The 16,253-nt window shown below is 38.8% G+C and overlaps 1 protein-coding gene across 1 annotated transcript in view; it reads left to right on the plus strand.

Annotated features, from left to right (window-relative positions):
- PLEKHA5 (pleckstrin homology domain containing, family A member 5) overlaps positions 1-16,253 on the plus strand; it is a 66,844-nt gene that overhangs the window by 5,429 nt on the left and 45,162 nt on the right. The window contains exons 3-6 of the mRNA XM_010152668.1: positions 2,606-2,710; positions 6,452-6,524; positions 10,288-10,388; positions 11,309-11,424. Of these exons, the coding sequence (XP_010150970.1) occupies positions 2,606-2,710; positions 6,452-6,524; positions 10,288-10,388; positions 11,309-11,424 (395 nt within the window). The remainder of the gene's footprint in view (positions 1-2,605; positions 2,711-6,451; positions 6,525-10,287; positions 10,389-11,308; positions 11,425-16,253) is intronic.

Below are 16,253 nucleotides of genomic sequence, written 5' to 3' on the forward strand. Positions count from 1 at the left end.
TGCCTGGACTGCTTCTTTCTCCGTACGGGAGCTGTACAGGGTCCTTCCCATAGATTCTGTTTTTAGAGGAATCAGAGCTGCTGGGACCATTCCTTAGAATAGGTCAGATGGTACTGGATGTGACTATAACTTTGCTAGCTCTGTTACTTTCTACACCTCCCAGCAAGTGTTTAGTAGTTGGACCCTTCATTCACTGTCCTTTTTGCACCTCCAGAAGCTGCAGCTATACAGTATGTCCTATGTTTTTTAATGCTGTGGGGTAAAAAGTATTTGAACCCTTCAGTTCTTGTTTTGTTTCACTTTCTTCCTGTTTCCCCAGTTTGAGATATATTAGATGTGTGTGAGAGAATGTGAGATGATCAGGGATCCCAGACATAACAAGATGAGGAGATGATCTAAAACATTTGAGAACTCATAAATAGTTATATATGCCCCTACAATGTTTCAATATCCTAAAATATTCATTGTCTAATGACTCAGAATTTGTTGTGAAGTTACTCTGTGCAGTGTGTGGTAAAATAATCACGAGTCATCTAAAGTGTTTTCTGTATTAACTAAACTGAGAAAGCACTTGTGATGCTCTGTTTAATTAATGGAAATGTGCGTTCACAGGTGGTAAGACGAATTATTAATCCATTAAAACTTTGGGAAATTGGAGTCAATGTGGTTTGTTATTAGACCTATCTAAGAGATACCTATCTGTTTTATCTGAATCTGTTAGACGACTTCACATTAGTAGTACTTGTGGTTGGTTGTGTTTTCAGAAGAATCCCTGGTGTGTTAGTCATACAAGTATAGGAAGTCTGGAACAGTCTTGAAAGGTTTTGAACCTTTAATACCTAATATTAGAGCAGGACTGAGTGTTATAAATTACTTCTGATCAAAATCTTGGCACAGCTCTTGTGTTATATGGCATTAGAGTAGCCATACAGGTTAACTGAGACGGATGTAGAGTTCATTTTATAGCATGCTCTGGGTTGTTACAGTTTCTCTGTATATTCCTTTTTAACAGCTGCATGGCATCACTCTGTTGGCTTTTTACAAACCTTTAGTCCATTTTGCCCTGGAAATTTTTCACATGAAAATATGAACGATTTTTACTTTTATTTTTAATCAGGCTTTCAATTGCTTTCTCCATCTTGCTTTCCAAACAGAGTTGAGTCAAATTTCTGTATTTCCAAGGGAAATTAAAAGCACTCATTGTTTTTATATTCCCTCCTGATTCTTTCAAAACAGAAATACAAAACAAACTTGTTGCATTGTGCTGTAGGCTTAAGACAAACACAGAGTTTTGTGTAATGTTATTCTTTTTTGGCTAAGCTATTTTCTATCCTTCAGTTAATGGCATTGTTGACTGCACAAGCTGCACATCATTTTAAATTGCAGTTTTCAATTTATGATTTGTAACCTACTGTGGAATTCTCTCGAGCATGTATAAAACCCAACTCAGTTCTGTGATACGTGTTGAGAGAATTTCCTCAGAGAAACCCCATACCCTAATTTGCAACAAAAAACAAGTGTTGGTTTAGCCTTCCTCCTTTAGGAACTTTGCATAACCTTATGATTAGTCTCAGTAGCAGAGATGGGGAAGCTGAAGCGCAGGATTATGTTGTCTTGGTTCAAATGGTGGATTTGGAGCAGAGCCATGAACACAGCTTAAAAAAACTTACTTGAACTTCTTGAACTTAACTTCCTTTGTGGAGTGGGATACTTTGCTATATCACATCTCATGGTCTCAGACACCAGTTCTTACAGAGTTTAAAATACAAGTAAAGGTTCAGCTCATTTAGTTGCAGAACAAACTTTATAAACGTAGGCTGAAGTGTGAATTGGCAAAGCACTGCACGTTTCTTTGTGCCTTTTCCAATTTCTTTTGGTTACTCAAGTAGAAGAATAAAATCTAAAATGGGTTTTCCTACTTCTCTTAATCATCTGTAATCATTGCGTAGCAGCAAGGGTGTAAAAGGTTTAAGCAACAGCAGATATAAGCACTGGAGTTTATGGGCAAAAGATTCAAAGTAGGCTTTAGTGCAAGCAGGTAAAATAATGAATATTCAAACCAGCCAAGAGATCACAGAGCAAAGGGTTATTGCGGGGGGAAGAAAGAATTTTAAGAAGTTAGTGTGTGTTAGGAAATGGGGAGACTTTGTGAGAAGCCTTTGAATTATGTCTTGTTTAAATCGGAACAAATCTTTATGTATTAGGCCAGTGTTGGAAGCAGGAAAGAGTAGAATTTTCTTGCCCATGTGATAGCATTTTTCATAATTAATGATAGTTCTGCTAATTTTACTTCTCTTTCTACAGCTTGATAGTCTTTCTACATACCTTGTAAGAAGGTCAGCTATGTATTTGGTTGTTTTTTCTTGTTAAAAAAAAAAGTACTTGGGATTTGTCTTTAGGTTTTTTAAAGAGGAAAAAGAAGGAAATGCTGAAGCCAGCAGAACCATCATAATAATTATTTATCTAAAAAAGGAATACAGTTTGTATTCTGCAGTCCCCCAGAGGAACACTCATAAGAAAAAGATCTTAAGGAACAGAAAGTTTATTATGATTTTTCATCAGATATTGATGTCATGTTTTCTTTAACCTGTTCAATTCAATTTAGACATCACGATCTTCAAAGAAGGTTCATAATTTCGGAAAGAGGTCAAACTCAATAAAGAGAAATCCTAATGCACCAGTTGTCAGACGTGGCTGGCTCTACAAACAGGTACTCTTCCCCCTTTTCACCACACCCTCCCTCCCTTATTTTTTTGTAAGGTTTATAATGTAGAAAAGACAATAATTTGCATAAAATACAATGATAGTGATGCCAGAGTGAAGCTATAAACTGTGGGCAACTGATGCATGGTACTTTAAATAATTATATACTTGTTGGATAACATTCTGATAAAAATGAGTGAGGGCATCGGACTAGATAGAATGTATATGTCAGAGAGAATGTGTATTTATAAAGGGCTTGAAAAATCTAAGCAGATGTTGGTAGTAAACAGCTCAATTTCAGACATGCTGAGATAATGGGACAAGGATGTATGGCCCAGCATACTGGGGTTTTAAATTTTGAAGTTCCTTTTGTTAGGCTGCATCTCTTAGTTGTTGGTTTTAAGTAAGTGTTTTCAATAACAAATTGTGGAAATCAAGTAAATTTGTCGCATATGATGAGAGGAATGCCTGTTTTCTTAAAGATGATCATCTTACAGCCAGAGGTCATTTTAGGTTCAGTCTCCTATTGAATGTAAACTAATCGCAGGTACGTGCTCTTCAGTTTTTAGTGACAGTGTATCCAGCTGTACCTGCTGTAGATTTATTTGAGATTCTGCAGTACCAGACCACTCGCACTTTCTTGCTCTGCAGGAAATCAGAGTAATTTGATCAAAAAATTGAATGATGACACTGATCAGGCCAGAGTAGGAATATGTTTTATAAATCTACCAAGAACCCTGTAAGAACTTGTCATTTAAACTCAGCTGGGGCAAATGTGTGTGTATAGTTTTGGATCTATGTTGTCATTTGCTGTCCCTACTCCAATAGACTGGTATGACCCACAGTAGCTTTCCGGATGCTGTTGATGAATCAGTTCTTTTTAAAAATTTCTGTCAGATAAAATGATCTAGAAGGATCTATTTAGTAGAAGATTTTTCTATCTTTAGATACTCTCATGGTCTCTACTCTCAGTGTTGAGAGTAAAAAGTTGTCACAAAGGTGAGAGGTTGCTTTGGTTTGGTTTTTTTTGTTTGTTTTTAGGGCTATTAAACTTTTTAGCTTGAAAAAAGAAAAGTCACTATTCCTAAAGAAATGTTTTCTGGATTTTTTTAATTAAATGAGGCAATCGATTAACTTAATTGGTACATGATGTCTGAATTATAGCACAGGTAGTTGCGTGCCCAAGTATCTCTTGTTGGCACCTGCATGAGTATAGAAAACTCCCCCTGTAAGAGTAGCCAGTAGAAACACAGGAGTTTGCTCTTTGCTGCCTCCTTCTGAACAAGTTAGGTTTGTGATGATCTGGCTTTTCATTCCGAGGTCCTTTGTAGTGAGTTTTACCTGTATGAAAAGATATGGTTATGTACCTCAACTAACTTACTAGAGTGCTGTAGAGATTCTTGCTGGTTTGTGTCTTGTTTCATGTCAAACCATATAGTCAAAGCACATAAACTAGTACAGTGATGTTGCTTTCCTAAGAATTACACTCTTTGTTCATATTACCAAATCCATCTTAGTGTACAGTTGTATTATTTTACTAATGAAGAAAAAGGAGCTACATTTTAAGATCACAGAATTATGACGGTTGGCTAATGCAGCCCAGGATGCTGTTGGCCACTTTTGCCATGAGGGTGCATTGCTGGCTCACGACCAGCTGCCTGTCCACCAGGACCCCCCAGGTCCTTCACCACAGAGCTCCTTTTCAGCTGACTAGCCCCGGTGTGTACTGGTGCGTGGGGCTGTTCCTCTCCAGAGGGAGGACTGAGAGTTTCCCTTTGTTGAACCTCATGGGATTCTTCTCTGCCCAATTTCTCAGCCTGTCGAGGTCCCTCTGAATGACAGCACAGCCGTCTAGGGCATCAGCTGCTCGGTAGTTCATATTACCCGCAAACTTGCTGAGGGTGCACTCTGTCCCAGTGTGCAGGTCGTCAGTGAAGACCTTACATCGTCTTGGCCAGTGTCAGCCCCAGGGTAGACCACTAGCAACTGGCTGTCCCTGCTGCCGCGGATCACCACTCCCCGGGCCTGGTGTTTCAACCGGTTTTCAGTCCACCTCGGTGTCCAGATGTATATGGTTGGACAGGGTTTATGTGTAAAATTATTTAAATGCTGTGATGCTTGATTGGGTTTTGTAAGAAAAGGGGATGCTGTATGTTTCCATGGTGTAGTGGTAACTGAAAGCCGGTTTAGTCAAAAGGTTTACTAACAGATACTAGCTTCAGAAGTTTACAGTGAAGGCTTCTGCAGGTTTCTTTTTGATAGTAAGGTAACTTTCTTAACTTGTTTATGTAATGACAGAAGACAGCAAGTTTTGTTTGACTCAGCATGCTGTTTGATTGCATGTGATGCCATTCTTCTGCCACTTTTTCTAATAACTCTTAAGTCCAGAGTCAACTGTTGTTTTGGAAGGTGTTTACTCTGAACATACTATTACCATATTATGAGATAATCTCAATCAAGAGGGAACAATAAGTAGTAAATCCACTAATACAAAAAAGGATGTACTTTAGGAAAGAGTTTGACATAAGAGAGCACCACAGTCATTTTGTGTGCGCCTCTGCGATGCCTGAAGAAGGAATTCCTAGCGTATCTCATTTACTTTTTTTACATGTGGTCACGTAGAAACCTGTTGGTGTTTTTGAGTGATGGGCTAAATGTGACATTCTGTAACAGCCTCTTCAGTCTATCTGCAGGTTTGTGATAATCCTTTATAGTGAAGAAGCTTGAGCATTTCCCATCACATGGTTATTTTTATGGCCAGTGTCCTTTGGGCTAGAGGTCTGGCATCCTAATCCACTACTGAGTCAGTGACCTTGTCAGTGAGGTGAGGAAGGTAGTTTCCCCTCCTCGTTCCTGCCTTTCCAGCTGTGAAATAGGAGCCGACTGCTGTGGATAGTGCTTCCAGACTTCATTAGTGTTTGTTAAACCACTTTGAGGTCCTCAGAAGGAAGGTGCTATAAAATGTTTTGTTATCCTGTTTATGGAAATGTTTGTGTTAAAGAATTTTTAAACTTCTTGTGAATGTTTCCTAGCTGATGCTTGCTTTACCCTTTATTCACCTTCCTTCAGCTCATTTCTCCCACCCCAAAAAGAGCAGAGCTTGAAATACGGGGCTAAAAATTATGCTGACTTCTCTCTTCTAGGTTGTCACAAAAGCTGTTTATTACAAGGATACTGATAATTCACACGTACCTTTCTTCTTGGAACAGATTAACATATTTATTAAATCTGGTTCTACTAGGATGTGTGCGCTGCAGTGCTCTGGCTTATTTACACCGCAGTAGTGGGGGCAGTCTTGGAGTTGTGCAGTGTAAATTGGTTACAAGCATAAAAGAAAATGAAATTGCTTTGGGAATAAACTTTATTGGGAAAGAAATTTCTTCTAGATACGTGAGTGGTAGTAGAAGTTCAGCAGAGTTTCAGAGGATATGCCCAAAGTGTTACCCTTCCTTCTCTTTTCCTTTTTATAAGAAAAAGTGTACCTTTTTCCAGTCAGCTGCGGACTGTGGTCCCTAGCATGCTGAAACAGAGGGCTCTCAGTTTATTGATTCTTGAATCACGTGAACTTCAGGCTTCCTGGGTTATGATCTTTCCTTGCAGTGTCAAGTCCGTGCTGAGAAGCCAAAGATACTTAGAATACCTTAGCCGAGAAAACGGACTACTGGCACACTGCCAGAGTTACGCGGTACCCGGGTTACTTTGAGCTATTACTATTAACAGTCCTACTTGGTCCCTTTGATTGGTACAGGATAGTACTGGAATGAAGTTGTGGAAGAAGCGATGGTTTGTGCTCTCAGATCTGTGCCTCTTCTATTACAGAGGTAAGTTCCACTCAGGAAAGCTTCGTTTCCTGACTTTATTGGAAGCAGATAAAGTTTGACACAGCACTCCAGTGTAAGAAAAATGAAGCTGCTACTTAACCTAATGGGTAGGATGGTTGTATAGCTGTCAATATCCAGGCCTCCTACTTTTATCTTTTTGGTTTGGGTTTGGTTTGGGTTTTTTTCCCTGTCTTTCTTAATTACCAATTTCACATAATTGCTTCCTGCCTGTCAGGTATGCTCAAAGGGCAAACTCATTCACAGCCACTTCTTTTATTAAATTCTGGAATGTAGTTTTGCTGTTTCTGCTGTTAGGAATCAAATATGCCAGGCTAACTAAATCTGATTTTTTTTTTAATGCAAATGGAGTAACTGAAAAGGGGGAGTAACTGAAAAGGGGATAGGAAATGGATAGTGCAGGGGAGCTGAAACTGCCTTTGGAATGATAAAGAGGATATATATGCCTTTTGGGAATCTAATCAGTGTTCATGAATGCCTATAAAGTGAAAAGTTGTCCAGTTCCATGTGAGTAGAAGTCTCTGCTGTATTTGGAACAAAGAAACCTGTTAGTACCCTTACGTAACTACGTGAGACTTGTTTTACATGGGAAAAATTAGCTGTTTGTAATTCTAGTCTGGAGATATGTATGTTAGAAAACCGATCCCTTCACCATTACAGATTATTAACCGTTGTGCTCCTGAGGGGATAAACAAATGGGATTTGTGCGTATGAAAATGTATTTAATCCTGAAATAAGGTGTACAACCATAGTGGTTTAAAGGAGGCAAAGAGCAAACAAGATTGTAAAGCATGGCAGAATAGAGGAGAATTAACAGCTAAGGCTATCTGCAGCCTTGTGAAGGGTAAGAAAGGGTTTCTGTTTAGGATGAGACTTCGGAATGGATAGTGGTGTTGATGCTGGTGATGCTGAAAGCAGTGACTGATGAATTTAAAATGCAGTTCCATAAAGTGCCGCATGGTTCTAGTCTAATCAAGACAAATCAGGTCATGAAACACAAAAAGTTGTCTTTGTAACTGCTTTAGGTAGCAAATTCCGAATTATTGAAATATAATCATTAGGCTTAGTTTCTTCACCCCAAGAAATATACGTTGTTGGATAAACCACTACTGAGTCAAAATTAGACTAAAATTTCATTTGTGGGGGCATCAATTGTGGTACAACTGCGTTTGGTTAAGTGTTTTTTATATACTCTGTGTTTTGTTATAGGATTTTCTTATTTTAAACAAGTCTTCAGGCTCTCTTCCAAAGGTTCTAAAGAAAGTGCTGCCTTAGGAACAGATTAAATTGACTTAAAGTACTGCACGTGAAGCATCTCAAAACAAAAAAGCAATAAGCGAAACCACCAACAAATAAAATGCAAACAGCTCTATAATCTTAGATTTTCATTTCTGCATCTTAGTGTGCCAGACAAGCTCAAATATAAGTAGAGTAGTCTGATTTGCTTACATGGTAAACTAAGCTTTTAGCTGTTGTTCACTTGCTAGAAAACAGTTAAAGCTGACAAACTGTAAACAAACATGTACAGTGGTAGTCTTAAAGGTATTAGAAATGGCTACTAAAATATAAAAGAATTTGCACTCTAATCCCTGTGCTTTTATGTTTTTGTTAATTGTGTCTCAGATATTGAAAAAATTGAAAGGGGGGGAGCAATGCACTTAATTCCCAGTAACAAATAATATTTCTGGTTATGGAATGTTGGTGGTTGGAGTTTTTTGTTTGGCTTTGTTTTGTTAGTAAATCTTTGAACTTTTACAGTTGTGTTACAGTGGTAGCAGCTAATGCTTAAGTCTAATTTATAGATGAAAAGAAAAATTATTTCATTGTATTCAGAGCTTGGAGAAAAGTCCTTTTTTCTGTTTCACTGAGGGATAAAAGACTGATATTGGAAGGTTATTGTTGCAACAAATAAAAGAACTTAAGGCTGGGCAGAAAATCTGCTACTTTTCTCCTGTTTTGTTCATACACAGCATACAAGTAAAGATGGGTATGGGGCAGTGTAATGTGTAGTTAAAAGCTAGTCTGATGGGAAACAGATTTTTAAAATCTGGAAATTTAGTGCAGCAGTATGTCTTTAACAAAGAACAAAGTCCTCCAGACATGCAGCTGTTCAGTGGAACAAAATTGCTTAATGCTTTTCTGTGGCACTAATGGGTGTGACTTAGTCATAAATCAGAGTATAATCTAGCAGAAGGAGGGAGTTTTTTCCCCCAAACAGCAGTCCAGATAAAGTAAACCCAAATATTTGCCATGCATTCTGGGACAGGGGGAAAGAAAAAGGCAGATTTGTGTGTGTGACTGGCAAGGACCAAATAATTCAGAGGGGGAGATGGGATGGTTTCAGGCATACTTATGAGTACAGTTGAATACCTGAAAGTCAATCTATTCCCCTTATTTCTTTTCTACATTCTAATTGGAATAATTTTATGTGTAGTTCTCCAATTAATAACCAAGAAAGCGTAATGTTTACATCTAATATTTTGCAATGCTAACATGGGTGGGCAGAGCTTTCCCCGTGTGACCAACATAGATGAAAGTTGTGACTTTTCAGAATTTAGTGTGTAAACAAGAACTGGGAAAAGATTTCTAAATCCAGGTATATAAGAGGTAGGCCTTTTGGGCTGTTTACATGTACTTTTAATTACAACAGTATAAATTTTCCGTGCTTTAAACTTTGGAATATCTATGTTTTCATCTTCATTTCATAGATACGTAGTCTTTTGTTGTGGGCAGTATCTTAAACTAAGAGAAGCGTTATGGGGGACAGTCTCTGAAGATACTGGTTGTGAACAGACGTTCGGTGTCTGAAATACAATTAAGATTGACTTTGTGAATTACATCCAATTATTCCTTTATTAAAGTATAATTGGATTTAAGAGCTGATTGTTCTTTCCAATTAAAATGTCAATTTATTATTGTAATGTATTGATCTAAAATTTTCAAAAAACTAATGTTCTTGAAAAAGGGTGTTTGGTTTGAGGAACTATTGCTTGTTTTTTACAAATGATCTGAAACATATGCATTCTCACAAATGGAATCTAATTGAGTGTAAACTGTTCATGGGAAATACAACAATGTCATAGCTTAACATGCCCAGTCTCACGAGGGGAATGTGAACATTTTCTCAAAGACCAACGGTCATAAATAGTATTTTAAAATACCTCTGCTCGCACAGGTATTTGTAATTTTTACTGAGCAGGCAACAGATAGCAGATATTGTTCTTGTCACTGATTTAGAGGTTAGATTTCTATCTATTTTTCAGCTTTGAAGTCGTACGCAGGTAAGCACTACTCCCCTGAAAAACACCAGGAAAAGCTATTTGGAGTGTTTTCCATAAGGTGGCAGATTCCACAGGGTAGCTGACATTCTTAAACTTGTAGAGCTGGCACTCTCGGAGGGGATTGGGAATATCTTGGGAAGAAGTTGGAGGTGGCCATATTGAAACAGCCCGGATTTCACAGCGCTTAGCAGGTTTTTGGGCGCACACGTGTGCAATGTGGGTTCTGTGGCATGTGTGGGCAGAGAGGGACTGCACAGGTCTGGTGGACGGCACACGTGTGAGACTATACAGGCTCCTACGTTAACAAATCAGTCTGGCTTTCTCATGCTGTGATGCGTTTTCTTCTGAGGTAAACTCCTTGGTACCCGTCTGTTGTTAAGCTCAGAGTTTCACTGAAGGGGCTGAGTGCAAGTATTGCGTGTCAAAACACGTCGTTTCTCTAATCAAAGACTATACATTCACAGATGAGAAAGAAGAAGGAATACTAGGTAGCATACTTCTGCCTAGCTTTCAGATATCAGTTCTTTCTCCCGAGGACCATATTAACCGCAAATACGCCTTTAAGGTAAGGGAATCAAATTTCCAGCTTAATTTTATGTCTGAAAGCAGAATAGCTTGGTGAACAGAACTCATTTTACTGAGCTGTTATGCAAAACACCATTGAAAAACAGCTTCTGAGACTGATTCTTGCCTGATACAGTAGCAGACGATTCCAGTATTTAGCCTGATGTAAATATAGACATAACTACTAGAATAAGAAAATGGGTGAATATCACTTATTATTGGTCTTTTATTTTTAGTTCATGGATCTTAAATAACGTGTGGTGTTTTAGAACTGTAAACTGTGTGCACAGCTAGACTTATCCCACTAATTAAATTCTTTAGTCATTTAGATACATCATATCTTTATATATAAGTAAAAATAAGCTTTTATTATCACTTAAATCACAGTATTACATGCATCATTATTGGGAGTGTTTCCACAGCTAATCATTTTTATCATGATATAAATCACTCTACTAAATATTTTCTCTTGACTTTTTGTTTGTTTGTTTTATGAGCTCCTTTTGGCTCTTCTTTTGGCCTCCTAAGCAACACATCATTTATTTACTATGGTAAGTACAAATTAAAACTTCTTGTATCATTCAGACTGCAAAAACCTATGCCAAAAACCTACTTCTGATAATTATATTAATTTATATTAATGGATAGTCAAAATAGTTTTTAACAAATTGAAGAAATTCAAGAGATTTTGAGTATATTAATGAAGAAGCAGCTATGAAAACTATAGGCAATTATTTTGAAAATATGAATGTGGTAATGGAGAAACACTGAAGTATTCCTTCCAATATTTTTTCTGATAATATTATTTGCAGAAATCCTATTACAGAAAACATTATAGTGAGTATACAGTAACATCATTTGCTTCTTTTCTTTTACAGAATCTTACATTTTTATTGCAATGACCATGTCATTTCCAATCAGGCAGCTCATCCAAACATGAGGACCTATTATTTCTGCACAGATACAGGGAAGGAAATGGAGTTGTGGATGAAAGCCATGACAGATGCAGCACTTGTGCAGACAGAGCCCGTGAAAAGGTAATGTGGATTTTCAAAACAGTGGCAAAGAGTATTTCTTCTTCATGTTTACTTTGATTTTTTTTTTCCCATGGAAAGGCATACCTTAAAGTAGAATGTAAATTGGCTGAAGTAATTTCTCCTCATAGTGAAGAACCCTTACTAATTTAAAAATGTTGGATAAAATTTTGAAGTAGCAAAAATAATTTCTGTTCTGAATATGGATGCCTCAAGTAAAGGGCTAGAGGACAAAAATTGTCTAGTTCCTTCATCCAGTGACATCAAAAGAAGTGCAGTGGCAAGTACTATGTGCAGACATGTTTGACTTCCCCCACCCTCCTGACTGAACAGCAACAGCAGGCCAGCTGGTGGTAGTCTTTGTATTAAAGTTGTCCTAAATCTCAGATTCACAGCTGTAGTTGATGGCTAGTCAATGCTCCGTCGAAGATATCTGGTATACCTAATTATATAGACAGCCGTTACGATACTACTGGTGACATCTCTTTCACCATTGTGGATCGCTTCTTATCTAAATGTCAATATCCACGTTTTTTGTGTAGTTCACTGATACAGCTCTACAGTCATGTTTGCTGCCTCGGAGCCTCGCCAGATTTGTAGTGAGCTCACGCTAGTGCCCGGCACAGCTTTGCAGGGCGTTTGTACTTCCTGGGCTGCAGTGCCGTGGCTGTTCTAACAAGGTAGATGTGCAGTCTGCTGCCGTGAAGGGTGTTCCAGCCCCACAATGCCTGGCCATGCATTCCTACTCCCTTCTTTCAGCTGCAGTGCCTGTTGCAGGGATTTGGCAGTGTATAGGCAAATGGTGGGGTTTCCCAATACTGCTAAGTTTATTTCATCCATCTATACATCCTCCTGTAATCTCCCCTGCATTGCTTTGGGTGCTTATCTTACTCCTTGGTGAATCAGTGTGGCACACTAAATGAGTAGAAAAGTTCGCAGCAGCAAAATCAGTAGTTTTCTGCCTGGATATCGTAAACAGAACAGGCTTGCCAAAAGCCAGAACAAGTGTCAGCAAGGCAACAAGAAAAGTGACTTTTGTAATGTCATCTTGTTGTTTTAATGCAGGCAAGAAACCTTAGAACAAAACAGAAGTAGATGTGACCTCTTTGAAAAGTTTGTTAGTAGTCTTGAAATAATTACTTGAGGAAAAATACATTTCAAGACCAATGAAGCCTCAAAGACTTTCATGTCTGTTGGCAGTGGTAAGGAAGAAAATCCTTCAGACATCTGTTTTCTAAAGAATCCGTCTTTTGGCTATCAAACCAGTTCTTAAAATGGGCCATGTCACAGGATATGATCTTATCCAGAAGAAATACTGTTTCTTCCCTGTAAAAATCTGTTAAGTATTAAGTATTGTATTACCTCATCTCTAAGTAACCTAAAGTTTGGCATGCACATAGCTCTTAAGCAAAAATGATTTTGGTTCAGTCAACTTCAGCCAGTGCATTTGTTTCTCGATTCTGTTTTCTCTAGAGGTTCTAACAGTGTACTGAATACAGTTTTCTAACAGACAGGATACGTACAACACAATAGCTGGAGTCTGAAGTACTTACTTCCTTAAATATTTAAGCAAGCTGATGTTGAGCCACTCTTAAGTGCTTGTTAACATAAACCGTCCGATGATAAGTCAGAGTTTTTACAGTATATTGCTTTAAATCTAGAAGTCAAGGTACTTCACTGCTTATAATACTCTGGAAATCCAAACCCAACAGTCTGCTAAATCGAATGTTTCAGCTTTAAATAATTTCAGAGCACAATCTATGTATTTGTTTTTCTGAGGATGTGAGTTCCTTGGAGAGAAAAAAAGATTAAAGGAATGTTTAAAACATTAAGTTGTGGGAGTTTAGCCCAGTTTTCCATAAAATATACTTACTTTCCACATATAGTTGGCCACATAATACAGAAATGAGATACTGAGGTGAGAAAATAAAAAATGTAACAGTTTCTTCTAGAACTGATCTGCAGTCACAGCAGAAAAACTCCCTTCTGATGTATAACTGCAGGGAAGAACAGACATTATTTGGTCTTACTGACGTAACTGTAATTACTCCTTTCTAAAGACTTCTGTTATAATTTCACCTAGATAGTAAATTCAAGTTTAATAATGTAGTGAGAGACCTATCAAAATAATTAAACACAAATACTTTCGTTGGTGAGGAACTATTAAAGCTTATGACTCAAAATACGATCTCCAACAACCTCTCTGCATTAGCAAAGCATCTCAGTTGTTCCATGTTGTATCTGAGTACTGATTGCTCGCTTGTGTTTGTAGGTGCTAATATCCACCAACACACTGATCTAGCATTTTCACCTTAAATGCTGATTTCGCTGATCTTCCACGTTTAAGACCATAATTTGTCTATCCTTTCAATCAGCTGTGTGCGAGAGCCTTTGTTTCTTCAGAGTGATGCAGCATCTACTAAGAAAAGATTTTAATTTTTTTTTTTTTTTTACCTCCTAGTGTAGTTTCTTTCCTTAACAGCACAAGCTAAGCTGCCAAAAAAGCACTTGTTAGCATAGTGACATCCACAGTGGGGGATTACTGATGTCACTGTGTTTGTAAAAGATGGCTTTTTCTTTTCAAATGCCTCTGCCTGGCTTTGTTAAATCACAGTCCTCACATCCATCTGATACTTAATTACATGCCCTCTCCCTCCTCCCCACCCCAACCCTTTCAGAATTAGTTATTTCTCTAAAAGAGCAGAAAATAGTCGTTTTCCTCTATTACTTTTCCATACGTATTATTCCTGTTTGGTTGTAGAAATCTGTAAATGGCATTCAGTATATGCAGAAAGATGTGGTCAGTGCTCATTCGCTTCATCTTCTCCCTCTCGCATCCTCAAAATACGTTGTTGAACGTGTCTTTGAGAACTAGATGTAAATATGGAGCCAAATATAAATACGGATTTATGTTTCTTACATTTATCTGTTAGTTTCTGACAATTTTTTCCCATTTGGATCCTTGGCTGTGGGAAGAGACCTTTTGCTCACACTGAGCTGGACTGATCTGATGCACAAAGATAAAGGGGAGCCCAGAAGTCTATTTGAACGTCAGTCACTCAGCCCCTGCGCCATTCCAAAGAATGTCAGATAGAGATGCTTGGCTCTGCTGTGTATAACCATAGTGACAAGTGGTACAGCATGGAGATTGCATGGAAAAACGGTTCTGTGACTCTGGGCTTTGTTGTCTTTTAATTAAGAAAGACAGCGGAAAGTAGTGTGATGGTGTGAATCGAGCGCTGCGCCAAGTCTTGGCTTTGCCACGTCTTCACTTTGCCGCACACCTGATGACGAATGTCCTTAGGGATGCTGCTCTCCCTCTGCACCACAGGTTTTCCATCTGTAAAATGGCATCTGCTTCTCCGCTGTAAAGCACCTTGAGAAAGACTGATACTAAGCCCTCTCTTTAAGGGGGTAGGTGGTACTATTAAGGCACGTTGCTTACATTAGTGCTGCTGTTCAGGCTGATTTGCAAGGTAGTCCTTACACTTACTTATGAACTCTTGAACGCTGGCTGAAAACTGCCATTAACACCCTTTTTCAGATTAGCGTAGCATGCCTCTGCTGATCCTTGGAAATTATAGAAAAGATGACACAGGCGTAGCAGTTCCACCACGTGTCCTCCCCCACTAAAGTCTACATAGAAGCTGGTTCTACATCGAGATTTGTTTCCCTGCAAGTGATGGTTGGCAGGAGCCTTCCGCTCTCCTTTCGGCGGGCAGAAACCATCAGAGGTGTCTAACCTCCACATTTAATAGTGATGCATGAGGAAAAAACACACTGTGTTTGAAAGTAATGCTGGCACATAGAGCCAAAGAGATGGTCCTGTCACACTGCTGGTAGGAATGTTCTTCTTTGCAATATGTTCGACGTATGTGCCTGCTTTCACGTTGGCAGCTCAGGACTAATCACTGGAAGGAAAGGACTATTTTGAGCTACTTTTATCAATATGAGTGAAGTTGCAGGACTTTTATAATATGATGAAGTACCGAGACGGAGATTAGGATCATCACAGCTATGTCAAGAAGAGGCATGGGGGGGGGAGGGGGGTGGAAATCACCCCCCCTTGTTAACATGGCAAAGTGTGTGAGCATTTCATTCCGACTCGCGTACGGGACGTAGAGGACGTCGATGTCGTCCTGTTTCTGACAGGTATGTTTGAAATGGTGTACTTGTCATGGCAGGAGTCTCTTGATTCCTTTCATGTCTTGGAGGTTTCCTAGCAAGAATAGGGTGGTAGCAGGAGGTGCATTTAAAATTAAGTGTCCAATATTGTTAGCAGTGGGTAGTATTTTATAAGAACTATACAGTGTTCAATCCTTTGTGCATTTGCTGGGGTTCTGTCCCAAATAGTTGTTGGACTGTTGAGAATTCATGGCTTCGGTTATCTGTTGGGGAAGCATAGACTTGTTGGACATTGCAACCTGGTCTAGTGCAAGGTGTCCCTGCCCACGGCAGGGGGGTTGGAACTAGATGATCTTTAGGGTCCCTTCCAACCCAAACCGTTCTGTGATTTAAGCCTCTTGTTCAAAACGGGGTAAGCAAAAATGCTTACAGCTGTGTACGTAGAGGAGCGGTCATACTTGTGCTCTTGGTCAGTTGTGTATGTGCTGACCCTTTTCACACACGGGTTAGGCACTTGAACTGGACACAGTTATAAAGATGAATAATACATTTGCAAAAACAGTGTGAAAGGTTAATTTGAGATCATCTCTGAGATCAAGTTTTGTTCTTAGATTGGTTTTATACAGAGATAAAATCATAGAATGGTTAGGGTTGGAAGGGGCCTTAAAGACCATCCAGTTCCAACCCCCCTGCCATGGGCAGGGACA

This window comes from Eurypyga helias, unplaced genomic scaffold (genome assembly GCF_000690775.1).
Source record: "Eurypyga helias isolate BGI_N326 unplaced genomic scaffold, ASM69077v1 scaffold11110, whole genome shotgun sequence".
Taxonomy (NCBI): Eukaryota; Metazoa; Chordata; class Aves; order Eurypygiformes; family Eurypygidae; genus Eurypyga; species Eurypyga helias.